We start from the raw sequence: 25,616 nt of genomic DNA on the forward strand, positions 1-25,616 counted from the left end.
GCCCATGCCTGGTGCGCCTCCCTCTCCCCTCCACCTGGCCGCCGCCCAGATGGGATCTTGGGGCTGCCGCCACCCCTAGGGAGGGAACCCTAGGTGGGGGCGCAGCCCCTCCTCTCCCCCTATATATACTTGAGGTTTGGGCTGCCCAACACACATGAGTTCCTCTCCTTCTTGGCGCAGCCCTACCCCTCTCCCTCCTCGTCTCTTGCGGTGCGTGGTGAAGCCCTGCTGGAGTACCACGCTCCTCCACCACCACCACGCCGTTGTGCTACTGCTGGATGGAGTCTTCCTCAACCTCTCCCTCTCTCCTTGCTGGATCAAGGCATGGGAGACGTCACCGGGCTGTACGTGTGTTGAACGTGGAGGTGCCGTCCGTTCGGCACTAGGATCTCCGGTGATTTGGATCACGACGAGTACGACTCCTTCAACCCCGTTCTCTTGAACGCTTCCGCATAGCGATCTACAAGGGTATGTAGATGCACTCTCCTTCCCCTCGTTGCTAGTTTCTCCATAGATAGATCTTGGTGACACGTAGGAAAATTTTGAATTTTTGCTACGTTCCCCAACAGTGGCATCATGAGCTAGATCTATGCGTAGTTTCTATGCACGAGTAGAACACAAAGTAGTTGTGGGCGTTGATTTTGTTCAATATGCTTACCGTTACTAGTCCAATCTTGATTCGGCGGCATTGTGGGATGAAGCGGCCCGGACCGACCTTACACGTACTCTTACGTGAGACTGGTTCCACCGACTGACATGCACTAGTTGCATAAGGTGGCTAGCAGGTGTCTGTCTCTCCCACTTTAGTCGGATCGGATTCGATGAAAAGGGTCCTTATGAATGGTAAATAGCAATTGGCATATCACGTTGTGGTTTTTGCGTAGGTAAGAAACGTTCTTGCTAGAAACCCATAGCAGCCACGTAAAACATGCAAACAACAATTAGAGGACGTCTAACTTGTTTTTGCAGGGTATACTATGTGATGTGATATGGCCAAAAAAAAGAATGTGATGAATGATATGTGATGTATGAGATTGATCATGTTCTTGTAATAGGAATGATGACTTGCATGTCGATGAGTATGACAACCGGCAGGAGCCATAGGAGTTGTCTTTATTTATGGTATGACCTGCGTGTCATTGAACAACGCCATGTAATTACTTTACTTTATTGCTAATCGGTAGCCATAGTAGTAGAAGTAATAGTTGGCGAGCAACTTCATGGAGACACGATGATGGAGATCATAGTGTCATGCTGGTGACAAGATGATCATGGAGCCCCAAGATGGAGATCAAAGGAGCTATATGATATTGGCCATATCATGTCACTATTATTTGATTGCATGTGATGTTTATCATGTTTTTGCATCTTGTTTACTTAGAACGACGGTAGTAAATAAGATGATCCCTCATAATAATTTCAAGAAAGTGTTCCCCCTAACTGTGCACCGTTGCGACAGTTCGTTGTTTCGAAGCACCACGTGATGATCGGGTGTGATAGATTCTAACGTTCACATACAACGGGTGTAAGACAGATTTACACATGTGAAACACTTAGGTTGACTTGACGAGCCTAGCATGTACAGACATGGCCTCGGAACACAAGAGACCGAAAGGTCGAGCATGAGTCGTATGGTAGATACGATCAACATGAAGATGTTCACCGATGATGACTAGTCCGTCTCACGTGATGATCGGACACGGCCTAGTTGACCCGGATCATGTAATCACTTAGATGACTAGAGGGATGTCTATCTGAGTGGGAGTTCATAAGATGAACTTAATTATCCTGAACATAGTCAAAAGGTCTTCGCAAATTATGTCGTGGCTCGCGCTTTAGTTCTACTGTTTAGATATGTTCCTAGAGAAAATTTAGTTGAAAGTTGATAGTAGCAATTATGCGGACTAGGTCCGTAAACTGAGGATTGTCCTCATTGCTTCATAGAAGGCTTATGTCCTTAATGCACCGCTCAGTGTGCTGAACCTCGAACGTCGTCTGTGGATGTTGCGAACATCTAACATACACATTTTGATAACTACGTGATAGTTCAGTTAAACAGTTTAGAGTTGAGGCACCGAAGACGTTTTGAAACGTCGCTAAACATATGAGATGTTTCGAGGGCTGAAATTGGGATTTCAGGCTCGTGCCCACGTCAAGAGGTATAAGACCTCTGACGATTTTCTTAGCCTACAAACTAAGGAGAAAAGCTCAATTGTTGAGCTTGTGCTCAGATTGTCTGAGTACAACAATCATTTGAATCGAGTGGGAGTTGATCTTCCAGATGAGATATTGATGTTTCTCCGAAGTCATTACCACCAAGCTGCTAGAGCTTCGTGATGAACTATAATGTATCAGGGACATATATGATGATCCTTGAGATATTCGCGATGTTTGACACCACAAAAGTAGAAATCAAGAAGGAGCATCAATTGTTGATGGTTGGTGAAACCACTAGTTTCAAGAAGGGCAAGGGCAAAAAAGGGATGCTTCATGAAACGGCAAATCAGCTGCTGCTCTAATGAAGAAGCCCAAAGTTGAACTCAAACCCGAGACTAAGTGCTTCTGTAATAAGGGGAACAGCCACTGGAGCAGAATTACCCTAGATACTTGGTAGATGAGAAGGCTGGCAAGGTCGGTAGAAGTATATTGGATATACATTGTGTTAATGTGTACTTTACTAGTACTCCTAGTAGCACCAGGGTATTAGATACCGGTTCGGTTACTAAGTGTTAGTAACTCGAAATAAAAGCTACGGAATAAACGGAGACTAGCTAAAAGGTGAGATGACGATATGTGTTGGAAGTATTTCCAAGGTTGATCAAATATCGTACGCTCCCTCTACCGTCGAGATTGGTATTAAAACCTAAATAATTGTTATTTGGTGTTTGCGTTGAGCATAGACATGATTGGATTATGTCTATCGCAATACGGTTATTCATTTAAGGAGAATAATGGTTACTCTGTTTATTTGAATAATACCTTCAATGGTCTTGCACCTAAAATGAATGGTTTATTGAATCTCGATCGTAGTGATACACATGTTCATGCCAAAAGATATAAGATAGTAATGATAGTACCACCTACTTGTGGCACTGCCACGTAAGTCATATCAGTATAAAACGCATGAAGAAGCTCCATGTTGATGGATCTTTGGGCTCACTCGTTTTTGAAAAGTTTGAGACATGCAAACCATGTCTATTGGTGTATATGCATGAAGAAACTCCATGCAAATGGACCGTTTGGACTCACTTGATTTTTGAATCACTTGAGACATGCAAATCATACCACATGGGCAAGATGACTGAAAGCCTCGTTTTCAGTAAAATGGAACTAGAAAGCAACTTGTTGGAAGTAATACATTTTGATCTGTGCAGTCCAATGAGTGCTGAGGCATGTAGTGGATATCGTTATGTTCTTACTTCACAGATGATTTGAGTAGATGTTGAGTATATTTACTTGATGAATCATGAGTCTGAATTATTGAAAGGTTCAAGTAATTTCAGGGTGAAGTTGAAAGATCGTCGTGACAAGAGGATAAAAGATCTATGATATGATCATAGAGATGAATATCTGAATTACGAGTTTGGCACAGAATTAAGACATTGTGGAAATTGTTTCACAACTAATACAGCCTAGAACACCATAGTGTGATGGTGTGTCCGAACATCATAACTGCACCCTATTGGATATGACGCATACCATGATGTCTCTTATCGAATTACCACGATAGTTTATGGGTTAGGCATTAGAGACAACCACATTCACTTGAAATAGGGCACCACGTAATTCCGATGAGATGACACCGTATGAACTATGGTTTAGAGAAACCTAAGCTGTCATTTCTTAGAAGTTTGGGGCTGCGACGCTTATGTGAAAAAGTTTCAGGCTGATAAGCTCGAACCCAAAGCGGATAAATGCATCTTCATAGGACACCCAAAACAGTTGGGTATACCTCCTGTCTCAGACCCGAAAGCAATAAGGGATTGTTTCTAGAATCGGGTCCTTTCTCGAAAGAATTGAGTGGGAGGATGGTGGAGACTTGATGAGGTTATTGAACCGTCTCTTCAACTAGTGTGTGGCAGGGCACAGGAAGTTGTTCCTGTGGAACCTACACCAATTGAAGTGGAAGCTTATGATAGTGATCATGAAACTTCAGATCAAGTCACTACCAAACCTCGTGGGATGACAAGGATGCGTACTACTTCAGAGTGGTACGTAATCCTATCTTGGAAGTCATGTTGCTAGACAACAATGAACCTACGAGCTATGGAGAAGCGATGGTGGGCCTGAATTCCGACAAATGGTTAGAAGCCATGAAATCCGAGATAGGATCCATGTATCAGAACAAAGCATGGACTTTGGTGGACTTGCCCAATGATCGGCAAGCCATTGAGATAAATGGATCTTTAAGAAGAAGACGGACGTAGACGGTAATGTCACCGTCTATGAAGCTCGACTTGTGGCGAAGAGTTTTTCACAAGTTCAAGGAGTTGACTACGATGAGATCTTCTCATCCGTAGCAATGCTTAAGTCCGTCGGAATCATGTTAGCATTAGCTGCATTTATGTAATCTGGCAGATGGATGTCAAAACGAGTTTCCTTACCAGTTTTCGTAAGGAAAGGTTGTATGCGATACAATCAGAAAGGTTTTGTCAATCCTGAAAGATGCTAATAAGTATGCAAAGCTCCAGCAATCCTTCTAAGGACTGGAGTAAGCATCTCGGAGTTGGAATGTATGCTTTGATGAGATGATCAAAGATTTTGGGTGTATACAAAGTTTATGAGAAACTTGTATTTCCAAAGAAGTGAGTGGGAGCACTATAGAATTTCTGATGAATATATGTTGTTGACATATTGTTGATCAGAAATGACGTAGAATTTCTGGAAAGCATATAGGGTTATTTGGAAAGTGTTTTTCAATGGAAAGCCTGGATTAAGCTACTTGAACATTGAGCATCAAGATCTATAAGGATAGATCAAAACGCTTAATGGTACTTTCAAATGAGCACATACCTTGACATGATCTTGAAAGTGTTCAAGATGGATCAGTCAAAGAAGGAGTTCTTGCCTGAGTTGTAAGGTATGAAGTTAAGACTTAAAGCTCAACCACGGCAGAAGAAAGAGGAAGGACGAAGGTCATCCCCTATGCTTTTGTCATAGGCTCTATACGGTATGCCATGCTGAGTACCGCACCTGATGTGTGCCTTGCCACATATCTAGCAAGAGGGTACAAAGGTAATCTAGGACTAGATCACCAGATAGCGGTCTAAATTATCCTTAGAGGAATAAGGATATGTTTCTCGGTTATGGAGGTGATAAAGAGTTCGACGTAAAGAGTTACGTCGATGCAAGCTTAACACCTATCCGGATAGCTCTGAGTAGAGATATCGGATACGTATAATGGAATAGCTCCAAGTAGAACAGTTATTTGAAATAGCTCCAAATGTAGCATAGTAGTTGCATCTACAAGATGACATAGAAATTTGCGAAGTACATACGGATCTGAATGTTGCAGACCCGTTGACTGAAACCTCTCTCACAAGCATAACATGATCAAACCCAGAACTCTTTGGGTGTTAGTCACATGGGGATGTGACCTTGAGTGTTAATCACATAGCGATGTGAACTGGATTATTGACTCTAGTGCAAGTGGGAGACTGTTGGAAATATGCCCTAGAGGCAATAATAAATTGGTTATTGTTATATTTCCTTGTTCATGATAATCATTTATTATCCATGCTAGAATTGTATTGATAGGAAACTCAGATACATGTGTGGATACATAGACAACACCATGTCCCTAGTAAGCCTCTAGTTGACTAGCTCGTTGATCAATAGATGGTTGCGGTTTCCTGACCATGGACATTGGATGTCGTTGATAACGGGATCACATCATTAGGAGAATGATGTGATGGACAAGACCCAATCCTAAGCCTAGCACAAAGATCGTGTAGTCCGTATGCTAAAGCTTTTCTAAATGTCAAGTATCATTTCCTTAGACCATGAGATTGTGCAACTCCCGGATACCGTAGGAATACTTTGGGTGTGCCAAACGTCACAACGTAACTGGGTGGCTATAAAGGTACACTACAGGTATCTCCGAAAGTGTCTGTTGGGTTGGCACGAATCGAGACTGGGATTTGTCACTCCGTGTAAACGGAGAGGTATCTCTGGGCCCACTCAGTAGGATATCATCATAATGTGCACAATGTGACCAAGGAGTTGATCATGGGATGATGTGTTACGGAACGAGTAAAAGAGACTTGCCGGTAATGAGATTGAACAAGGTATCGGGATACCGACGATCGAATCTCGGGCAAGTACAATACCGCTAGACAAAGGGAATTGTATACGGGATTGATCGAATCCTCGACATCATGGTTCATCCGATGAGATCATCGTGGAACATGTGGGAACCAACATGGGTATCCATATCCCGTTGTTGGTTATTGACCGGAGAACGTCTCGGTCATGTCTGCATGGTTCCCGAACCCGTAGGGTCTACACACTTAAGGTTCGATGACGCTAGGGTTATAAAGGAAGTTTGTATGTGGTTACCGAATGTTGTTCGGAGTCCCGGATGAGATCCCGGATGTCACGAGGAGTTCCAGAATGGTCCGGAGGTAAAGATTTATATATGAGAAGTCCTGTTTTGGTCACCGGAAAAGTTTCGGGTTTTATCGGTAACGTACCGGGACCACCGGGAGGGTCCCGGGGGTCCACCAAGTGGGGCCACAAGCCCCGGAGGGCTGCATGGGCCAAGTGTGGGAGGGGACCAGCCCCAGGTGGGCTGGTGCGCCCCCCACAAGGGCCGAAGGCGCCTAAGGGGAGGAGGGGGGCAAACCCTAAGGGCAGATGGGCCTTAGGGCCCATAACTGGTGCGCCTCCCTCTCCCCTCCACCTGGCCGCCACCCAGATGAGATCTGGGGGCTGCCGCCACCCCTAGGGAGGGAACCCTAGGTGGGGGCGCAGCCCCTCCCCTTCCCCTATATATACTTGAGGTTTGGGCTGCCCAACACACATGAGTTCCTCTCCTTCTTGGCACAGCCCTACCCCTCTCCCTCCTCGTCTCTTGCGGTGCTTGGCGAAGCCCTGCTGGAGTACCACGCTCCTCCACCACCACCACGCCGTTGTGCTGCTGCTGGATGGAGTCTTCCTCAACCTCTCCCTCTCTCCTTGCTGGATCAAGGCATGGGAGACGTCACCGGGCTGTACGTGTGTTGAACGCGGAGGTGTCGTCCGTTCGGCACTAGGATCTCCGGTGATTTGGATCACGACGAGTACGACTCCTTCAACCCCGTTCTCTTGAACGCTTCTGCATAGCGATCTACAAGGGTATGTAGATGCACTCTCCTTCCCCTCGTTGCTAGTTTCTCCATAGATAGATCTTGGTGACACGTAGGAAAATTTTGAATTTCTGCTACGTTCCCCAACACCCTTTATGGCATGGATTGAGAGGACGGCTTTCACGCAATGTGCAGGTGCCGACTTGCCATGGACCTTTGGCGATCCATGGAGAAGGACTGGCCTATTCCAAAGGTGGAGACCATCAAGAATGATGGCCCAGAGTGGCTGTTCGCGCTACTAAACCCTCTGTCGGATACGGCGCGCATGGTCGTCCTTATGATCATGTGGCGGGCATGGTACATCCGCAATGAAATCACACACGACAAAGTCCCTCCTCCCACAGAAGCATCCAAGTGTTTCCTCCAAGGGCACATTAATTCTTTGTTGTGTATCCACCAGTTTCCACATGCAGATTTGGAGAAAGGAAAAATGGTGGTGCAAGAGGGAGGTCGGGCTGACTATGCCAGCGAGAGTAAGGCACAGCCGCTCCATTGGATACCTCCCCCAGCTGGCTGGACAGCAAAGCTGAATACCGATGGTAGCTTTGTACAGGCCACGGGAGCAGCAGGGGGAGGGATGGTCCTTAGAGATGATAGAGGGGAGCTCATTTTTACAGCTTGTAGGCAGCTGCTCACATGTGATAATAGCCTCCAAGCGGAGTTGGAAGCATGCAAGGAGGGACTGGAGTTGGCTTTGTACCGTACCAACCTACCCATCTTGGTAGAGTTGGACTGCTCTGAAGCGGTTTCGATGCTGTCGGCCAAGTCAGCGAACCGATCACAAGTGCGAGCACTAGTAGAGGATATAAGCAGGGTGATTACTGCTCAATCTAGGGAGATTTCATTTTCTCACATTAGTAGATCACAAAACAATGTCAGTCATGCACTAGCCACGTATGGTCGTAGTACCCCTCGTACGGCTGTGTGGTTGAGGTCGGGTTTAGACTGCATTGTAAACATTTCCGACGCCGAGAAGCCTCCGTGAGTTAATGAAATCTTCCTTTCCCCCGCAAAAAAAGATTATCCATGTCACGAGCTTATTATTTGCAAGAAATCACAAGAAAATACGAATCCTAGGGCCGACACAAACAACAGGAATATATACTGGTTAGACCTTCTAAAATCTATCATATTATACATAGAGCTAGTAGAGTACTGGCCCTTGTTGTCATACTGCCAAATCAAAGAGTCAGCCTCATCAGACAAAGTAATGCTACTAGCAACCTGCTCTAATTCATTTGGGGGGTGGGGGTCCTCTTGAAAGTCATTTTCAAAATGGATCATCCCAAACTTTAGAAGTAGAGTAAATTCCGGTTTTTACCCCCTATTTTGATATTTTTGACACTAATTACCCCATTTAGCCATATTTCATCCATTTTACCCAATTTAACAAAAGTTCTGCCACAATTTACCCTATTTAAAATTTTGTGAGCGTTCTGACCGACATGTCCCAATTGTCAGGTCCACTTGGCATCCCACATCGACCGTTTTTTCCTGCCTATTTTCTTCCTGCTGGACCGGTCCTCCCAGCTTCTCCTTGACCGGGAACAGGACCAGCCCGATGGAGGTCGCTCACGTCGCATCCAACGCACAACGCCCGAGTCGGCCGTGGGCCACGCTTGCCTCCAGTCGGTTCTTGCTTGTGTTGCCTGTCCCTTATCGATTGCATCGCTCGTCTAGGTTTCCAACCCACACACATGCTAGGCTAGCTCGAACCTTGGGTTGGGGATTGTCAGGCAGCGGTGATGATGACGGCGGTGGCGGCGATGAGTGCTGAGCGGCCGGCCATGCGATTTCATACCTCCTCGAGCAGGGTTGTATGGCCGCGGCATCCAAGCAAGAAATGACCCCGTGGAATCCGATGGCTCCGTCAAGCTCGCCGACGTTGGCATAGGCGCGTCCATGTACATGATCCCATCAGGCTGTGACCAGTTCATTTTACTACTTTGGCGACATAGTAGGGACCCCATGAGGATGTGCTCAGTTGATGGCGGGGCTATGGCGATGGCTGGTCCAACAAATTAGTGAGGTTGGTGAACAAACAATCCCTCTCAGTCGTACCCCATTCCACAAGATTTTGACCATATCTATCATAGCAATTTGTGTAGTCTTATATTTTCCCGACTCATGCATTAGTCGGCGAGGCGTTTCATTAGGACAGAATTAAGATGCTTATTGAAGATCATGTGTATACATGTCACCCTTCTGCAATGTGTAGGAGCTAAGAAAGGTGAAGACTGACAAGGTGTTTGTGCCGCTGCTTGTGTAGCCTGTCATTGCCACTGCCACTGTTTGGTGTATTCTGTAGTTTGTGTAGTTGTGAACTAGTGAAGCTATCTATAAATGGGAAGCATTATTCAATCATGTTTCGAACATGTGAATCCAGAGCAGTCTATAGCCTATATTAATCAGTTTTGACAGTAGTGTGAAGCAGAAATACGATCTTTTTGGCAAAAGAGAGATAATTTAACAGCATGATCCTTGAATAAGGAGACGAATTGACATCATGACCCAGGGAACAAATAGGCAGAAATAGTTGTCATAACACAAATTTTTCGCATTTTATTTCCATGATCTGTTGCAAATAATAGAGAAGGATCTATTTTATAAATAATAGGAGAATACCATCAACTCCAGAAAATAGACAGGGTAAATAGGCACAACACAATTGGACCTGCCGGTTAGAATGCTCACAAAAAATTAAACAGGGTAAATTATGGCAACATTTCTACTAAATAGGGTAAAATGGATGAAATCCTGCTAAATGGGGTAATTAGTGTCAAAAATGTCAAAATAGGGGGTAAAAACCGGAATTTACTCTTAGAAGTAACATGGGTTTTTTCATTACGAAGATTGTAGATGTCCCAAAATTGGACAACTAGAGGGGAAGGCCCAAATCATGTGTTCTCCCAAAACCTAATTTTGTTACCATCTTCACTACCCACCTATAGCCAAATTCAATAGCTTTGGCAACATGCAGCATCCCTTTCCAAAAGAGAGAAGTGTTAGCATAGGGGCAAGTGATGAAGTGAACAAATTAGGAGAGGAAATCTTATATTTAGCATCAATCACTTGTTTCTAGAGTTTACCATCAGCATTGATGTATCTCTCGTACCCAAGAGCCTAAGAGACACATATTATCTTTGCGCCTAGCAGAGTTTTGTTTATGCATTGTGCGCAACTGTGATGGTTTTTGGCAATTTACACCTCTCGTTCAAACAGGGAATCCCTCTATAAACTTGAGCTAACAACACGTGTGGAGGTATGACCAACTCATCTTGCATCATGTTGGCCAGCCCATTCATTGATGTCCATATAAACTGTTGTTGGAAAGAAACCAGCAATGATTCCGTGGCCCAATGGATAAGGCGCTGGTCTACGAAACCAGAGATTCTGGGTTCGATCCCCAGCGGAGTCGATTTTTATTGATAGTTTTATCTTCTCTTCTTAGTACTCTAGTTTATACTATATATAATTTCCAGCTGCTTTTCCACCGAGGTATGCACGTTTGTTTCTCCGCATGCCTTTCATCTTAAAACCAGACTCTCCACTTTGATTATTGGCTTAATCCTATTTTGGTGCTTCCTACACTTGAATCAACGTTCTATTCCACAAAGCTGGGCCGAACTACCACACGACCCCCATTTCCATTACGGAAATGGAGTCAATCATACTGCATACTCCTACATACCAAGTCATACACATTTTTTGAAGAAACACCTACATCCTGAGATACTATAAACTGCACCTAGAGCAGAAGAAGAGAGAAACAGCACAAATACTGCATGCCAGGCTGAACTTGCAATCAGGATCTATGTACCGATCACCAAAGGTCTATTCTTATTTCTTCACCCTTTTTCTTAACATATTTCTTCACCCTTTATTTGTTGTAATATTTGCAACTCTTTTAACACAAGTACTGATTCACCACAAGAAAGGTTAATACAGCGAGAAGGTTTCATCACAGGTGTTACCACAAGAATTCCGCTGAATCTTTCCTGGCATAGCTGATAAAAGAGTTGCAAATTGCCTTGTCAATGATACTGAATGAGTCCATAAAAAGCTTATTGCGCAGGTTCTCAGTACAAAGAGATTAATACATAAGTACCACAAAACAAGGATGAGATCACGCACAGGCGTACATGACATGAGCCGAGTCAGATCCTGCTGACTCTACATTATATTAGGGCTAAGATATCCAACATAATTCAGATCTCAAAGCATCATCTAGACCCGGGAAGGCCAAGGAGAGCACCTGAAATGAGGACGTACTAGCCAGTCCCGACTAGAGCAGTCTACCATAATTAGATGAGTGCAATGCTGCTTTCGCCACCAGGTGGCTTCCGGACACCGCCGAGGTAGTCTCGCGAAGACGCCTTTCCATCAGAGAAGATGTCATTGCCGCTCATCTCCTTAAGCTTTGCTGAGCTCAGAGACTTGTCGGCTGAGCCAGGGGGAGCATCCTCGTTAAAGATGTTATTGCCTGTCAGCTCTTGGAACTTCTGGTTGTGAATTTTCTTTGCTGTCTTCGTTACAGGATCCTCACTGAACGTGATGTTGCTTGGACCTCCAGCAGGTTGCTTTTCCACTGAGGTATGCACGTTTGTTTCTCCGCATGCCTTTCATCTTAAAACCAGACTCTCCACTTTGATTATTGGCTTAATCCTATTTTGGTGCTTCCTACACTTGAATCAACGTTCTATTCCACAAAGCCGGGCCGAACTACCACACGACCCCCATTTCCATTACGGAAATGGAGTCAATCATAATGCATACTCCTACATACCAAGTCATACACATTTTTTGAAGAAACACCTACATCCTGAGATACTATAAACTGCACCTAGAGCAGAAGAAGAGAGAAACAGCACAAATACTGCATGCCAGGATGAACTTGCAATCAGGATCTATGTACCGATCACCAAAGGTCTATTCTTATTTCTTCACCCTTTTTCTTAACATATTTCTTCACCCTTTATTTGTTGTAATATCTGCAACTCTTTTAACACAAGTACTGATTCACCACAAGAAAGGTTAATACAGCGAGAAGGTTTCATCACAGGTGTTACCACAAGAATTCCGCTGAATCTTTCCTGGCATAGCTGATAAAAGAGTTGCAAATTGCCTTGTCAATGATACCGAATGAGTCCATAAAAAGCTTATTGCGCAGGTTCTCAGTACAGAGAGATTAATACATAAGTACCACAAAACAAGGATGAGATCACGCACAGGCGTACATGACATGAGCCGAGTCAGATCCTGCTGACTCTACACTATATTAGGGCTAAGATATCCAACATAATTCAGATCTCAAAGCATCATCTAGACCCGGGAAGGCCAAGGAGAGCACCTGAAATGAGGACGTACTAGCCGGTCCCGACTAGAGCAGTCTACCATAATTAGATGAGTGCAATGCTGCTTTCGCCACCAGGTGGCTTCCGGACACCGCCGAGGTAGTCTCGCGAAGACGCCTTTCCATCAGAGAAGATGTCATTGCCGCTCATCTCCTTAAGCTTTGCTGAGCTCAGAGACTTGTCGGCTGAGCCAGGGGGAGCATCCTCGTTAAAGATGTTATTGCCTGTCAGCTCTTGGAACTTCTGGTTGTGAATTTTCTTTGTTGTCTTCGTTACAGGATCCTCACTGAACGTGATGTTGCTTGGACCTCCAGCAGGCTGCTTTTCCACTGAGGTATGCACGTTTGTTTCTCCGCATGACTTTCATCTTAAAACCAGACTCTCCACTTTGATTATTGGCTTAATCCTATTTTGGTGCTTCCTACACTTGAATCAACGTTCTATTCCACAAAGCCGGGCCGAACTACCACACGACCCCCATTTCCATTACGGAAATGGAGTCAATCATACTGCATACTCCTACATACCAAGTCATACACATTTTTTGAAGAAACACCTACATCCTGAGATACTATAAACTGCACCTAGAGCAGAAGAAGAGAGAAACAGCACAAATACTGCATGCCAGGCTGAACTTGCAATCAGGATCTATGTACCGATCACCAAAGGTCTATTCTTATTTCTTCACCCTTTTTCTTAACATATTTCTTCACCCTTTATTTGTTGTAATATTTGCAACTCTTTTAACACAAGTACTGATTCACCACAAGAAAGGTTAATACAGCGAGAAGGTTTCATCACAGGTGTTACCACAAGAATTCCGCTGAATCTTTCCTGGCATAGCTGATAAAAGAGTTGCAAATTGCCTTGTCAATGATACCGAATGAGTCCATAAAAAGCTTATTGCGCAGGTTCTCAGTACAGAGAGATTAATACATAAGTACCACAAAACAAGGATGAGATCACGCACAGGCGTACATGACATGAGCCGAGTCAGATCCTGCTGACTCTACACTATATTAGGGCTAAGATATCCAACATAATTCAGATCTCAAAGCATCATCTAGACCCGGGAAGGCCAAGGAGAGCACCTGAAATGAGGACGTACTAGCCAGTCCCGACTAGAGCAGTCTACCATAATTAGATGAGTGCAATGCTGCTTTCGCCACCAGGTGGCTTCCGGACACCGCCGAGGTAGTCTCGCGAAGACGCCTTTCCATCAGAGAAGATGTCATTGCCGCTCATCTCCTTAAGCTTTGCTGAGCTCAGAGACTTGTCGGCTGAGCCAGGGGGAGCATCCTCGTTAAAGATGTTATTGCCTGTCAGCTCTTGGAACTTCTGGTTGTGAATTTTCTTTGCTGTCTTCGTTACAGGATCCTCACTGAACGTGATGTTGCTTGGACCTCCAGCAGGCTACAAAAAGGAATTTCAAGTCATGCAAATGCAGAGGTAGGATATTTATGCTAACAAGGTTAAGTGCTATCATGAAAATATTGTCATATGAGCAAATCATCAAATAAAATTGACATGCTTTTCTCTCTATGCAGACATCAGTCACTTATTACGAGTAGGGCAGTAGCTGCCTAGCTGGTGAAATGTACATGAAAAATTTATGCAACCGAATTTGAACATGCTTATAAGGTCAAGCTAGAAGTGGCTTCCAATGGTTTGTTTGAATTGAAGGCACCAGACAACGGTCGGTGCAACGGCTTCACGCTAATCACAGAGGGGGCAGCCTCAAGAGATTACAAATTAAACACACAAAACAGTGCATAATTCATGAATTATGTTGTGACGTCTTTGTGTTAGTAAAGCATTGGAGGGTCCATGTCCCCCTTTGGACTACACTAAGCTCCGTCACTGATTACAGTGTAGCATCTAACATGCAAGAAACAGAAGCATCTAATTAACATAATATCAAAGAATGCAAATCAGCACCATGCAAGCACGTCAAATGGTCGGCAAATGGGCTCTATTTTTTTTAGAAAAGGAGGATGACCCCCGGCCTCTGCATCTGGGCGATGCATACGGCCACTTTATTTTGTTGGTTAGGCTACTAACTCCAAAAGGAGACATAGTAAAATATATAATCAAAATGTCAACAGGAAGGCAATAGTATCAGGTAACTCACATTGGATACTTTCACTGATGTGTGCACGCTTCTTCGTTGTGGAAGTGCAAAATCTACATTTCCTTGTAGCTCCATATTACGAGCAGCCAGTGGCCTTGCAGGGGTCTCAGGAGGTGGACCAAAGATATTGCTTCCGCTGAGCTCCTTGTTCTTGGCTTCAGAAAGCTGCTTATTAATTTTAGCTTCAGCATCAGTCTCGAATGTGCCACTAAGCTCTCGCTGCTTAGCCACTTCAGGAATTGAGGATGGCTTCTTTGGAGAAACACTTCCATCAGCGCTAAATGAGATCTGACTTACTCCAGTTACAGTTTGCTGTAATGAAAAGGAGCATCAGCGACTGATATTGTCAGAAGAAATCAAAGTTTAATATTTAGTTCATCTCCACAAAAAAGAAAGAAAAAACAATCAGCAGATGTTGAAGGTTCCAAATATGAAAATACAGAAAGTAAAACTTTTTTTTGAGGGGTTACAGAAACTAAAACTTGACATAACAGGATATCTGTGGAGGCCCATTAAGTGCATTTTTCAAGTCTCAGATACCAAATAGCAGTTTGTGTTAACAGAAAATGCACAAAGTATGCCTTAACTTGGTACTCTACTACTCTACCAAGGAAAGAGTGACTGCCCATCAACACATATAAATATTAATAGCGCAAGGAACCATCAAAATAATACCAAGCGGAGAAACAGATACTCCCTACATATCACAAATACATGTCATAGGTCAAGCTTTTAAAACTTTGGCTATAAATATTGCCTCAAATATTTAGATTGAGGATCTGTAAATCGTATGTTTAGGTTTGCCTTGAAAAGTATATTTATAAAAAAATTGTATTATACATATAATAGTATAGTAAAAATTAGTGGTCAAAGGTAAATCATGAAGACCGTTTCAGTAACCAAAACGACGTGTGTTTGTGATATTGAGTGAGTGTTCTCCAACCAAGTGGGGGAGATAACGAGATGTTTGTAAGCATGTTACGTACCTGATACATCCTCACAGAAGTTCTGTTTGCAGGATTTGAAGACTCTGAATCACTATTCTCGTTCTTTTCAGCAAATATCCCACTCCCAGTCATTTCCTTCATCTTTGAACCGGACATCAATCTCCTTTCACTATAACAGATCAACAAGGTTAGACACTTGGCAAGAGTTCAGTACCTTACTCTCGAGCAACTATAACATATATCTTCTCGTTAAAAAAACTACAACATACATAAATAAGAGTTGCCTGGCTAATTATTTTACCACTGCAAGCAAAGCAGTTGCTTATGAGACTTCATTCTATGGCTTATAAACCAACGAAGCCAAAAAAAGACACACATCACATACCACTAACCACAAGAATATTGGTACTTTCAAGTTATCACCCGGACGATAGCAATCAGCCAATCACCACATTAGGAAAATTCATTTCTTCTTTGAAAATTTCAACTAGTACAATATATGTAGGAAACAAAAATATAACTCTTGTCATGCAATGCAAGCCTAGGTAATTTTGTGCAGAACCTTCAACACATGCAAGTGATAAATTTTGAAAGCAATGCTCACAGGAGTAGGCAAACTTAGAATATCCAGTTATCCACTATGGTTTTAATTTGGCTGCCATGGCAAAACTGACAAAATGATAGTCATACGGATTTGCTAATTCTCATCTAGATGAGAATTAACAAAGTCACATCTAACTCCTAAATCATTTGATTAATTAAAAAAATCCCCACGAATCTCCGCGTAAAATCAAATGGTGTGGGAGTCAGTGGTGGCGCTATGTGCTGTATATGATGTCAAGCGACATCACAAAAGTTGGATTAGCAGCAATAATACACTTGCGTTTTACTTTTTTTCGAACCGGGCTGAACCGGTTGCAAATGAACGGAAATACAACAGTTCCAGAAACATTTCAGGAGGGGGGAAGAGGTAAAGCAAGTTCGAGCACTGCCAGTAAACCCACTGCGTTCGCCTGCCGTCGAGACGAACGCCATGGGGCGAAAACCTGAGCAGCACAACTCAACATCTCAGAGCTAAGTCTAATTATTACAGCCCAAAACAAAAGGAACAGAAGGCCAACAGGAACTTGCATTTTACTGTAGTTTGTCTACATATATGCACACATATATAGCCTCGACATCACTTGCTCTTACTCCTAGCACCGCCACTGGTGGGAGTTAGATGTGACTTTGTTAAGTCTCATCTAGATGAGAGTTAGCCACACTCATAGAGAACCCACACTCCAGAGAATTGACGGCATTGAACTTTTCAAAAATTACCAGTACTAATAACAGAGAAAATAGACGGTGACCTAGCCACGACCACATGCAGCAAGCCAGTACGCGGCATGACTATGCAAATTCAGCTAATTTCTAGATTTTTACTTTTCTTCCTTGTGGTGACGCCAGAATTTTGAATTTTGAATCACATATTTGTCATTTGCATCACTCAAATTATTTTAAGGCATCATTACGAGTATGGGTGCAATTTGGACCCTCGCACAATCGCAAATCCAGTGTAAAAATCGGCAACGCTACAAATTTGGACAGAATCAGCATCGCATGTTTACATAGTGCGTCCACTGATGAACCAATCGTCTGCGAGCGACTGCTCTGGCCGTTGCTAAACCCAGAGCAGTCCAGCAAATCGTTGGAAGCTCGCGACATCGATCGGTCAAACCCCACATACAAGCAGAGCATACATTACAACTAGATCAGATCAGGGCAATCAAAGCAAATACGCAGTAGGGAACCACAGATCGAGCAGATCAGAGCGGAATGCGGCATGGGGAGGCCCCAGATCTCACCTGTTGCTCAGATCCTCGGCCTCGTGCTCGCTCACCGGCGCGCCGAACATGGCCGGCGTGATCCCCCCAGCCGGCTGCACAAACAAGCACAGCAGCAGTGAAGCCCGAGGTCAGTCGCATCGCACAGGGGACAGCAGAACGGCTCTGTGCATAGGCAGTAACACGGCGAGGCGGAGCCCCGGGCGCACGCTGCTTACCTTGAGGCTGGGGCGGGACGGGGCGGCCGGCGAGGCGGCGGAGGCGTCGGCGCCCGTCGCCGACCACGTGAGCAGGTCGGCCGTCGAGGTGTGCGGGCTCCGCACCGGCGTCGCCCTCTCCATTGCTCCCGAGCGGTGCTGCCTCCCGTGCTCTATCGCCTCTTCTCGCTCGCTCGGGTAAGCCGGGGTTGGGTCCTCGCGGTGCTGCTGCGTGGCGTGGGTACGACGGTACTAGTAGTAGGAGTAACACCCATCCATTTCCCGTCCGCGTCACGGAACAGTCACATCGCCGTCGCTGACATGTGGGCCATGAAATCTACGGAGCCACTTGTCGGTGGGTTGTGGGTCAGAGTAGAACGGGAGACTGGGGGAGCAGGAGATCCGGGGATCTGTGTGCCGCACGGTTGTGAGCCTGGTTGGGTACGTGCTGGACGGTGGGTTGTTGAGCGCTGGGAGGTGACCGGTGTGCCGGTGTAGTGGATCCTCTGCCTTGGCGAGGGCCGGTGGGCACGTGCCTTGCCATTTCGCCCCACTCACCGTCCCACCGTGCAAAGTTACGCTCATCCACCGAGACTCCGAGAGCAGAGTGACCAGGTGAAAACGAGAGGTGATTTTTTTTTTTTGGCGGGGGAAAACGAGAGGTGATTGACGCTCGCTCAAGCAAAGCCACGACGCTGATGCTAACCAGGGCCTCACGGCTAACCAGGACGCGACTGAGAATAAAGGCTTATTCGGCGCGGGATATACAGAAATACTCTCTTTGTCTCATAATATAAGAGCATTTTTCACATTAGTGTAGTGTCAAAAACGCTATTATATTATAGGACGGAGGGAGTAGAAAGGAAAATATGCAAGAGCAAAAAATAAGAACGAAGGAGTAAGATAGATGATTGGAAAGCATAATTTTTAACCTGCAAACCGTAGAACAACTGTTCTAAGGTAGTTTTCATGTAATTGTAAACAGTATTTTACAAGGTGAGAGGAATACAAAAAAAGAATAAAAGAATCAAAACTAAAATAAAGGTTAACCAATGCCTGCTCTAGGAAAGGAAAACATGCTTATAATCATAAGTATTGATCATCCATTGGTGAAAAGAGTTTGCAGGCTTATCTTTTATTTTGAATTGAAGCAGCTGGATGACTGCTTTGAGGAAGTATCTCCAAGCCTGAATGGTTGGTTGTATGGCTCTAAAAACCTGCACATTCCTTTGAATCCAAATATTCCAGCATCCTACTATGACAATTTCCATGCTGAAAGATTTTGGCAAATGATGAGCAGCTAGCATTGTGTGTTCATAATTAGATGTTCCCCTCTTTTTATAGGGAATCAATAATGCCAATATTCTTGTGCAAGATCGCAGTCCCATAATAGATGCATGGTAGTTTTCTTAGTATTTTTATTGCAGTTTGGGCAGAAGTGATGTCCAGATGCATACCTTTTCTTTGCAGTAAAGTAAAGATCTAGTGTTAATTCCGCACTGAGTTTTTTCAAGGGATGCGTCAAAGGTTGACGCATCAGGATCATAGATAGAATAGGTGGCCAAAAGAGAAGGCCATTGTTGCTAGTACAACCAACCCTACAGCTGCTAGAGCTCTAAAGAATCCACATGCGGATTACTCGCTCTCGTCCCACCTATCTACCATACAAATGACTGAGCCATGTTCACGTAGTAGGCCAGCCGCCCTCCAATCCTGTGCCTCTAACTCAATCTTAACAAGCACGCCGTTCACCGATGGCGATGCTCCATTGAAGACAATGTCGTTTCGGTGCTTCCACAATATCCATAGCATCAGTGTTATCATCGTCCACGCCTCCTTCCGGGATTGCTTTTGAGGATTGAGTGTTGTCCACCATTCAACTAGCTTTGAATCAGCGGATGGCGTCCACTCCGGTCTACCCCAAGTGTTCATGATCTTGGCCCATACCAGTCGTGCTAGAACGCATCCGAGAAGCAAGTGATTCAATGTCTCCGGCAGTTGATCACAGAAAGGGCATGCCGACGGGTGCGGCAGCTGCCGTCGCTGAAGCCTATCTACCGTCCAGCATCTCTTTCTTGCCGCGAGCCACGTGAAAAACTTGCATGTGGAGGGAGGGGGATATCTCCATATCTGCACCGCTCCCGCGTTCTCTGTTCTTCCCGCAAAGTGGGCATGATATGCCGATTGCGCTGAGAATTGCCCTGTGCTCTCCCAAGTCCAAGCTATGTCATCATCAATGCCCTGCTGCAGGTCCACATGCTGAGTTATGTCCACCAGCGCAATGAACTCGAGAAGGGCTTGTGCGCCCATGTCCGGGGACACATCTTGCCACCATCCGACTGAGAGGGCCTGCTTGACTGTGAGTAACCAACTAGAAGATCTTGTGTCTAAATCTGCTAGAGTTTTTTCTCTCTCTCTCTCTCTCTCACACACACACATCAGGTGTTTGTACATGAGCATGGAGGAGTATTTGTCTGATTTACCCTTGCAAATCCATTTGCCTTCCCTAGTTTTGTCTAGGTCAAGGATGATACTGTTGGGAATCGTTGCATGGAAAACAAAAAAATTATACACACACGCAATGATCTATCCATGGAGATGCATAGCAACAAGGGGGGAGTGTATCTACGTATCCTCATAGACCGTAAGCGGAAGCATTTGACAATAAAGTTGATGTAGTCGAATTTCTTCGCGCTTCAACTGATCAAGTACCGAACGCACGGCACCTCCACGTTCTGCACACGTTCAACTCGATGACGTCCCCCGCCTTCTTGATCTAGCAAGACGTCGAGGTAGTAGATGAGTTCCGTCGGCACGACGGCCTGTTGACGGTGATGGTGAAGTGATTTTCGTAGGGCTTCGCCTGCCTAAGCACTACAAAAATATGACCGGGGGTGTAAACGGTGGAGGGGGGGCGCCACACACGGCTAACAATTGTCTGGGGCGTGCTAGGCGCCCCCCTCCCACATATATATAGGTGGGAGGGGGAGGGAAGAGGCCAAGGGGCGCCCCAAGTAGGATCGAATCCTACTTCGGCTCCTCCCAAGCCGCGCGCCCCTTGCCATATTTGTCGGAGGGGGAAGGAAAGAGGGGGGAGGGAAGGAAGGAGGAATCCTATTCCACTCTTTCCTTTTCCTTTCCCCTCTTTCCTTCTCCTCTTAGGGCCGGCCCATATGGGGCGGCGCACCAGCCCCTTGTGGCTGGTGTGTTTCCCCTCTTGGCCCATAAGGCCCATATCTTTTTCCGGGGGTGCCCGAAACCCCTTCCGTTGACCCGATAAGTACCCGGTACCCCCCAAAACACTTTCGGTGTCCGAATACCATCGTCCTATATATCAATCTTTACCTCTCAGCCATTTTGAGACTCCTCGTCGTGTTCGTGATCTCATCCAGGACTTCGAACAACATTCGGTCACCAAATCACATAACTCATATAATATTATATCGTCATCGAACGTTAAGCGTGCGGACCCTATGGGTTCGAGAACTATGTAGACATGACTGAGACACCTCTTCGGTTAATAACCAATAGCGGAACCTGGATGCCCATATTGGATCCTACATATTCTATGAAGATCTTTATCGGTCGAACCGTTATGACAACATATGTAATTCCCTTTGTCCATCGGTATGTTACTTGCCCGAGATTTGGTCGTCGATATCTTCATACCTAGTTCAAGCTCGTTACCGGCAAGTCTCTTTACTCGTTCCGTAATACATCACCTCGTGACTAACTCCTTTGTTGTTTGCTTGCAAGCTTATGATGTGTATTACCGAGAGGGCCCAGAGATACCTCTCCGATACTCAGAGTGACAAATCCTAATCTCGATCAATGCCAACTCAACAAACACCTTCGGAGATACCTGTAGAGCATATTTATGATCACCCAGTTACGTTGTGACGTTTGATGGCACACAAGGTATTCCTAGGGTATCCGGGAGTTTCATAATCTCATAGTCGAAGGAATAAGTATTTGACATGAAGAAAGCAGTAGCAATAAATTGAATGATCATTATGCTAAGCTAACGGATGGGTCGTGTCCATCACATCATTCTCCTAATGATGTGATCCCGTTATCAAATGACAACTATCAATGGTAAGGAAATCTTAACCAACTTTGATCAACGAGCTAGTCTAGTAGAGGCTCACTAGGGACACAATGTTTGTTTATGTATTCACACATGTATTAAGGTTTCCAATCAATACAATTCTAGCATGAATAATAAACCTTTATCATGAATAAGGAAATATAAAATAACAACTTTATTATTGCCTCTATGGCATATTTCCTCTAGTCTCCCACTTGCACTAGAGTCAATAATCTAGATCACATCGCCATGTGATTAACACCCAGAGTTCACATCACCATGTGAGCAATACCCAAAGAGTTTACTAGAGTCAAATAATCTATTTCACATCGCCATGTGATTAATACGCAAAGAGTATTAAGGTGTGATCATGTTTTTCTTGTGAGAGAGGTTTAGTCAACGGGTCTGTCACATTCAGATCCATTTGTATTTTGCAAATTTCTATGTCTACAATGCTCTGCATGGAGCTACTCTAGCTAATTGCTCCCACTTTCAATACGCATCCAGATTGATACTCAGAGTTATCTGGATTAGTTTCAAAGCTTGCGTCGGCATAACCCTTTACGACGAACTCTTTATCACCTCCATAACTAAGAAACATTTCCTTATTACTTTAAGGTTAATTTTGCCTGATGTCCAATGATCCACTCCTGGATCACTCTTGTACCCCCTTGGCAGACACGTGGCAAGGCACACATTAGGTCTGGTACACAACATGACATGCTTTATAGAACCTATGGCTAAGGCATAGGGAATGACTTTCATTCTCTCTCTATTTTTATGTCATGGTCAGGCTTTGAGTCTTACTCAACTTCATACCTTACAACTCAGGCAAGAACTCCTTCTTTGACTGATCCAGTTTGAGCTTCTTCAAAACTTAATCAAGGTATGTGTTATGTGAAAGTCCTATTAAGCGTCTTGATCTATCTCTATAGATCTTGATGCCCAATATGTAAGCAGCTTCACCGAGGTATTTCTTTGACAAAAAACTCCTTTCAAACACCCTTTATGCTTTCGAGAAAATTCTACATCATTTCCGATCAACAATATGTCATCCACATATACTTATCAGAGATGTTGTAGTGCTCCCACTCGCTTTCTTGTAAATACAGGTTTCAGTGTAAGTCCGTATAAAACCATATGCTTTGATCTCCTCACCAAAGTGTATATTCCAACTCCGAGATGCTTGCACCAATCCATAGATGGATCGCTGGAGCTTGCTGATGCGGCTTGAAGCTATGCCGGTATTCCCCAAAAGAGGAAGGGATAATGCAGCACAGCGACGGTAGGTATTTCCCTCAATGATGAGACCAAGGTTATAGAACCAGTAGGAGAATCAAGCAACAACACGTAAGCGGTGCCTGCACACAAATAACAACAACTCGCAATCCGACGTATTAAAGGGGTTGTCAATCCCTTTCGGGTAACGGTGCCAGAAATTGGCAAAACGGACGTGAATAATTGTAGTAGATTGATAGATCGAACGCCAAATAAAATAATAAGAATAAATTGCAGCAAGGTATTTTTGTATTTTTGGTTTAATAGATTTGAAAATAAAAGGCAAATAAAATAGATTGTGAAGGAAAATATATTAAAGAAGAGAACCGGGGGCCGTAGGTTTCACTAGTGGCTTCTCTCGAGAAAAATAGCAAACGTTGGGTAAACAAATTACTGTTGGGCAATTGATAGAACTTCAAATAATCATGATGATATCCGGGCAATGATCATTATATAGGCATCACGTCCAAGATTAGTAGACCGACTCCTGCCTACATCTACTACTATTACTCCACACATCGACCACTATCCAGCATGCATCTAGTGTATTAAGTTCATGGGGAAACAGAGTAATGCAATAAGAACGATGACATGATGTAGACAAGATCTATCTATGTAGAGATGGACCCCATTGTTTTATCCTTAGTAGCAACGATACATATGTGTCGGTTCCCCTTCTGTCACTGGGATCAAGCACCGTAAGATCGAACCCACTACAAAGCACCTCTTCCCATTACAAGATAAATAGATCAAGTTGGCCAAACAAAACCCAAATATCAGAGAAGAAATACGAGGCTATAATAAATCATGCATATAAGAGATCAAAGAAGATTCAAATAACTTTCATGGATAAAAAGATAGATCTGATCATAAACTCAAAGTTCATCCGAACCCAACAAACACACCGCAAGAAGAGTTACATCATAAGGATCTCCAAGAGACCATTGTATTGCACTACAAAAAAAATACACTTCCGTGATGATACGTGTTTGTCATAGTAGGTCGCTTTTTTTGTCATGCATGTACATCCATGACAAATTTATGACAGAATCAAGATAGTCATACATGTGCTGTCGTAGAAGTGTTCCATGATAATACCAAAATTATCATCACGGAAGTGTCCCCTTCCATGACGATAAATCGCGCATCAGAAAAGTGCTTTCGTCAAGGGTGACCGACACGTGGCATCCACCATAACGGAACGCCCTTAAGCTATCGGGTCGGGTTTTGGATCCGATAACCCGTTAACAGCCCCGACCAATGGGGATTTTCCACGTGTAAAATCATCATTGGCTAGAGGAAACACGTGTCAGCTCATCGCCGGGACAGATGTCATCCACTCACTGGACAGAAGGCGCCTATGATACATCGACACGTGGCACGGCCCAACAAATTTAAATGGGCCGGCCCAACTAAAGGCCCACAAGATTTTGCGGACCATAATGGGCCGGCCCAGCTAAAGGCCCACGAGATTTTGTGGACCATAATGGGCTGGCCCAGCTAAAGGCCCATAAGATTTTGCGGGCCATAATGGGCCGGCCCAGGTAAAGGCCCACAAGATTTTTGTGTGCCATAATGGGCCGGCCCAGGTAAAGGCCCACGAGATTCTCGCGGGTCATAATGGGTCGGCCCAGCTAAAGGCCCACGAGATTTCGCCGACATTAATGGGCCGGCCCAGCTATAGGCCCACAAGATTTTGAGGACCCTAGTAGGCCAACCCATTAACTGGCTGCCATGTTTTGGGCCAAATGTCGGCCCATATTTGATCTGGTCCATTAATGGTCTGCCACGCTCCGGGCCTAATAGTGGCCCATATGAGATCCGTCCCGTTAAAAGCCTATCACGTTCTGGGCCAAATTACGATCCAGATCAGGTCCGGCCCTTTAAGAGGCTTTGGGCTCAATTATGGCCCATATCAGATTCGGCCCGTCAACTGGACACTATGCTTTTGGGCCCACTTGCTAAAGGCCCACTTAGTAATTTGGCCTGATATTAGTTTTGGCCTGTTAAGGGCCCGTTTAACATTTCAGCCCTATATTAATTTCGGCATGTTAAAAGCCCGTCATATAGTTGGGCCTAACTACGGCCCGGTTTGCATCCGGCCTGCTCGCAGCCGATATCTGATTGGGCCAAACAAGGACCCAGACTATTTTGGCCTGTTAAAAGCCCATGATTTGATTCGCACAATCATGGTCGGGGTTCATTTCGGGCTGCTGCATAACTAGTAGGAATTAAGAACAAACCTACTCTATACAATAAATAAATTACGGCATAGTAACTAAGAATAAACCTACACTACACAATAAAGGATTTAAGGTATATTACATCCACTGGGCATCAAAGTTCGCCACCAGTGATCATAAAGTGCAACGAAGAAGCAGATTACAAAAACTGGGCACCATTGCAGCGTAACAAAAATAATACTAAACCGAGACCACTTCCAAGACAGT

The 25,616-nt window shown here is 44.6% G+C and overlaps 2 protein-coding genes and 1 non-coding gene across 3 annotated transcripts; 1 reads left to right on the forward strand and 2 right to left on the reverse strand.

Moving 5' to 3' along the window:
- The first annotated feature begins 10,691 nt into the window (after positions 1 to 10,691).
- TRNAR-ACG lies at positions 10,692 to 10,764 on the forward strand. The gene has a single exon. It is a non-coding gene; the product is annotated as a tRNA-Arg (tRNA).
- Positions 10,765 to 11,269: 505 nt separating this feature from the next.
- LOC119357947 lies at positions 11,270 to 13,541 on the reverse strand. Its single transcript, XM_037624702.1, has 3 exons — positions 13,511 to 13,541; positions 12,748 to 13,029; positions 11,270 to 11,934 (listed from the first exon to the last, which is right to left on the reverse strand). Exons 1-3 carry the CDS (start codon positions 13,539 to 13,541, stop codon positions 11,651 to 11,653), a joined length of 597 nt encoding a protein of 198 aa, XP_037480599.1. The 3' UTR covers positions 11,270 to 11,650.
- LOC119355345 lies at positions 13,519 to 17,945 on the reverse strand. The gene is made up of 5 exons (XM_037622136.1): positions 17,823 to 17,945; positions 17,626 to 17,699; positions 15,818 to 15,947; positions 14,832 to 15,143; positions 13,519 to 14,113 (listed from the first exon to the last, which is right to left on the reverse strand). Exons 1-5 carry the CDS (start codon positions 17,943 to 17,945, stop codon positions 13,841 to 13,843), a joined length of 912 nt encoding a protein of 303 aa, XP_037478033.1. The 3' UTR covers positions 13,519 to 13,840.
- Between the last annotated feature and the right edge of the window lie 7,671 nt (positions 17,946 to 25,616).

The sequence above is a fragment of the Triticum dicoccoides genome, chromosome 2A, assembly GCF_002162155.2.
Source record: "Triticum dicoccoides isolate Atlit2015 ecotype Zavitan chromosome 2A, WEW_v2.0, whole genome shotgun sequence".
Classification (NCBI taxonomy): domain Eukaryota; kingdom Viridiplantae; phylum Streptophyta; class Magnoliopsida; order Poales; family Poaceae; genus Triticum; species Triticum dicoccoides.

Excerpts from the sequence above, each read along its gene's own strand:
- LOC119357947 (XM_037624702.1), bottom strand. The coding sequence starts at position 13,541 with ATGCCAGGAAAGATTCAGCGGAATTCTTGTG. Across the intron at positions 13,030-13,510 it reads GATTCAGCGGAATTCTTGTG|TGGAAAAGCAGCCTGCTGGA; the intron begins GTAACACCTGTG and ends TGCATACCTCAG. Across the intron at positions 11,935-12,747 it reads AAGCAGCATTGCACTCATCT|TGGAAAAGCAACCTGCTGGA; the intron begins AATTATGGTAGA and ends TGCATACCTCAG.
- LOC119355345 (XM_037622136.1), bottom strand. The coding sequence starts at position 17,945 with ATGGAGAGGGCGACGCCGGTGCGGAGCCCGCACACCTCGACGGCCGAC. Across the intron at positions 15,948-17,625 it reads GCCGAGGATCTGAGCAACAG|TGAAAGGAGATTGATGTCCG; the intron begins GTGAGATCTGGG and ends GATCTGTTATAG. Across the intron at positions 14,114-14,831 it reads CATCAGTGAAAGTATCCAAT|CCTGCTGGAGGTCCAAGCAA; the intron begins GTGAGTTACCTG and ends TCCTTTTTGTAG.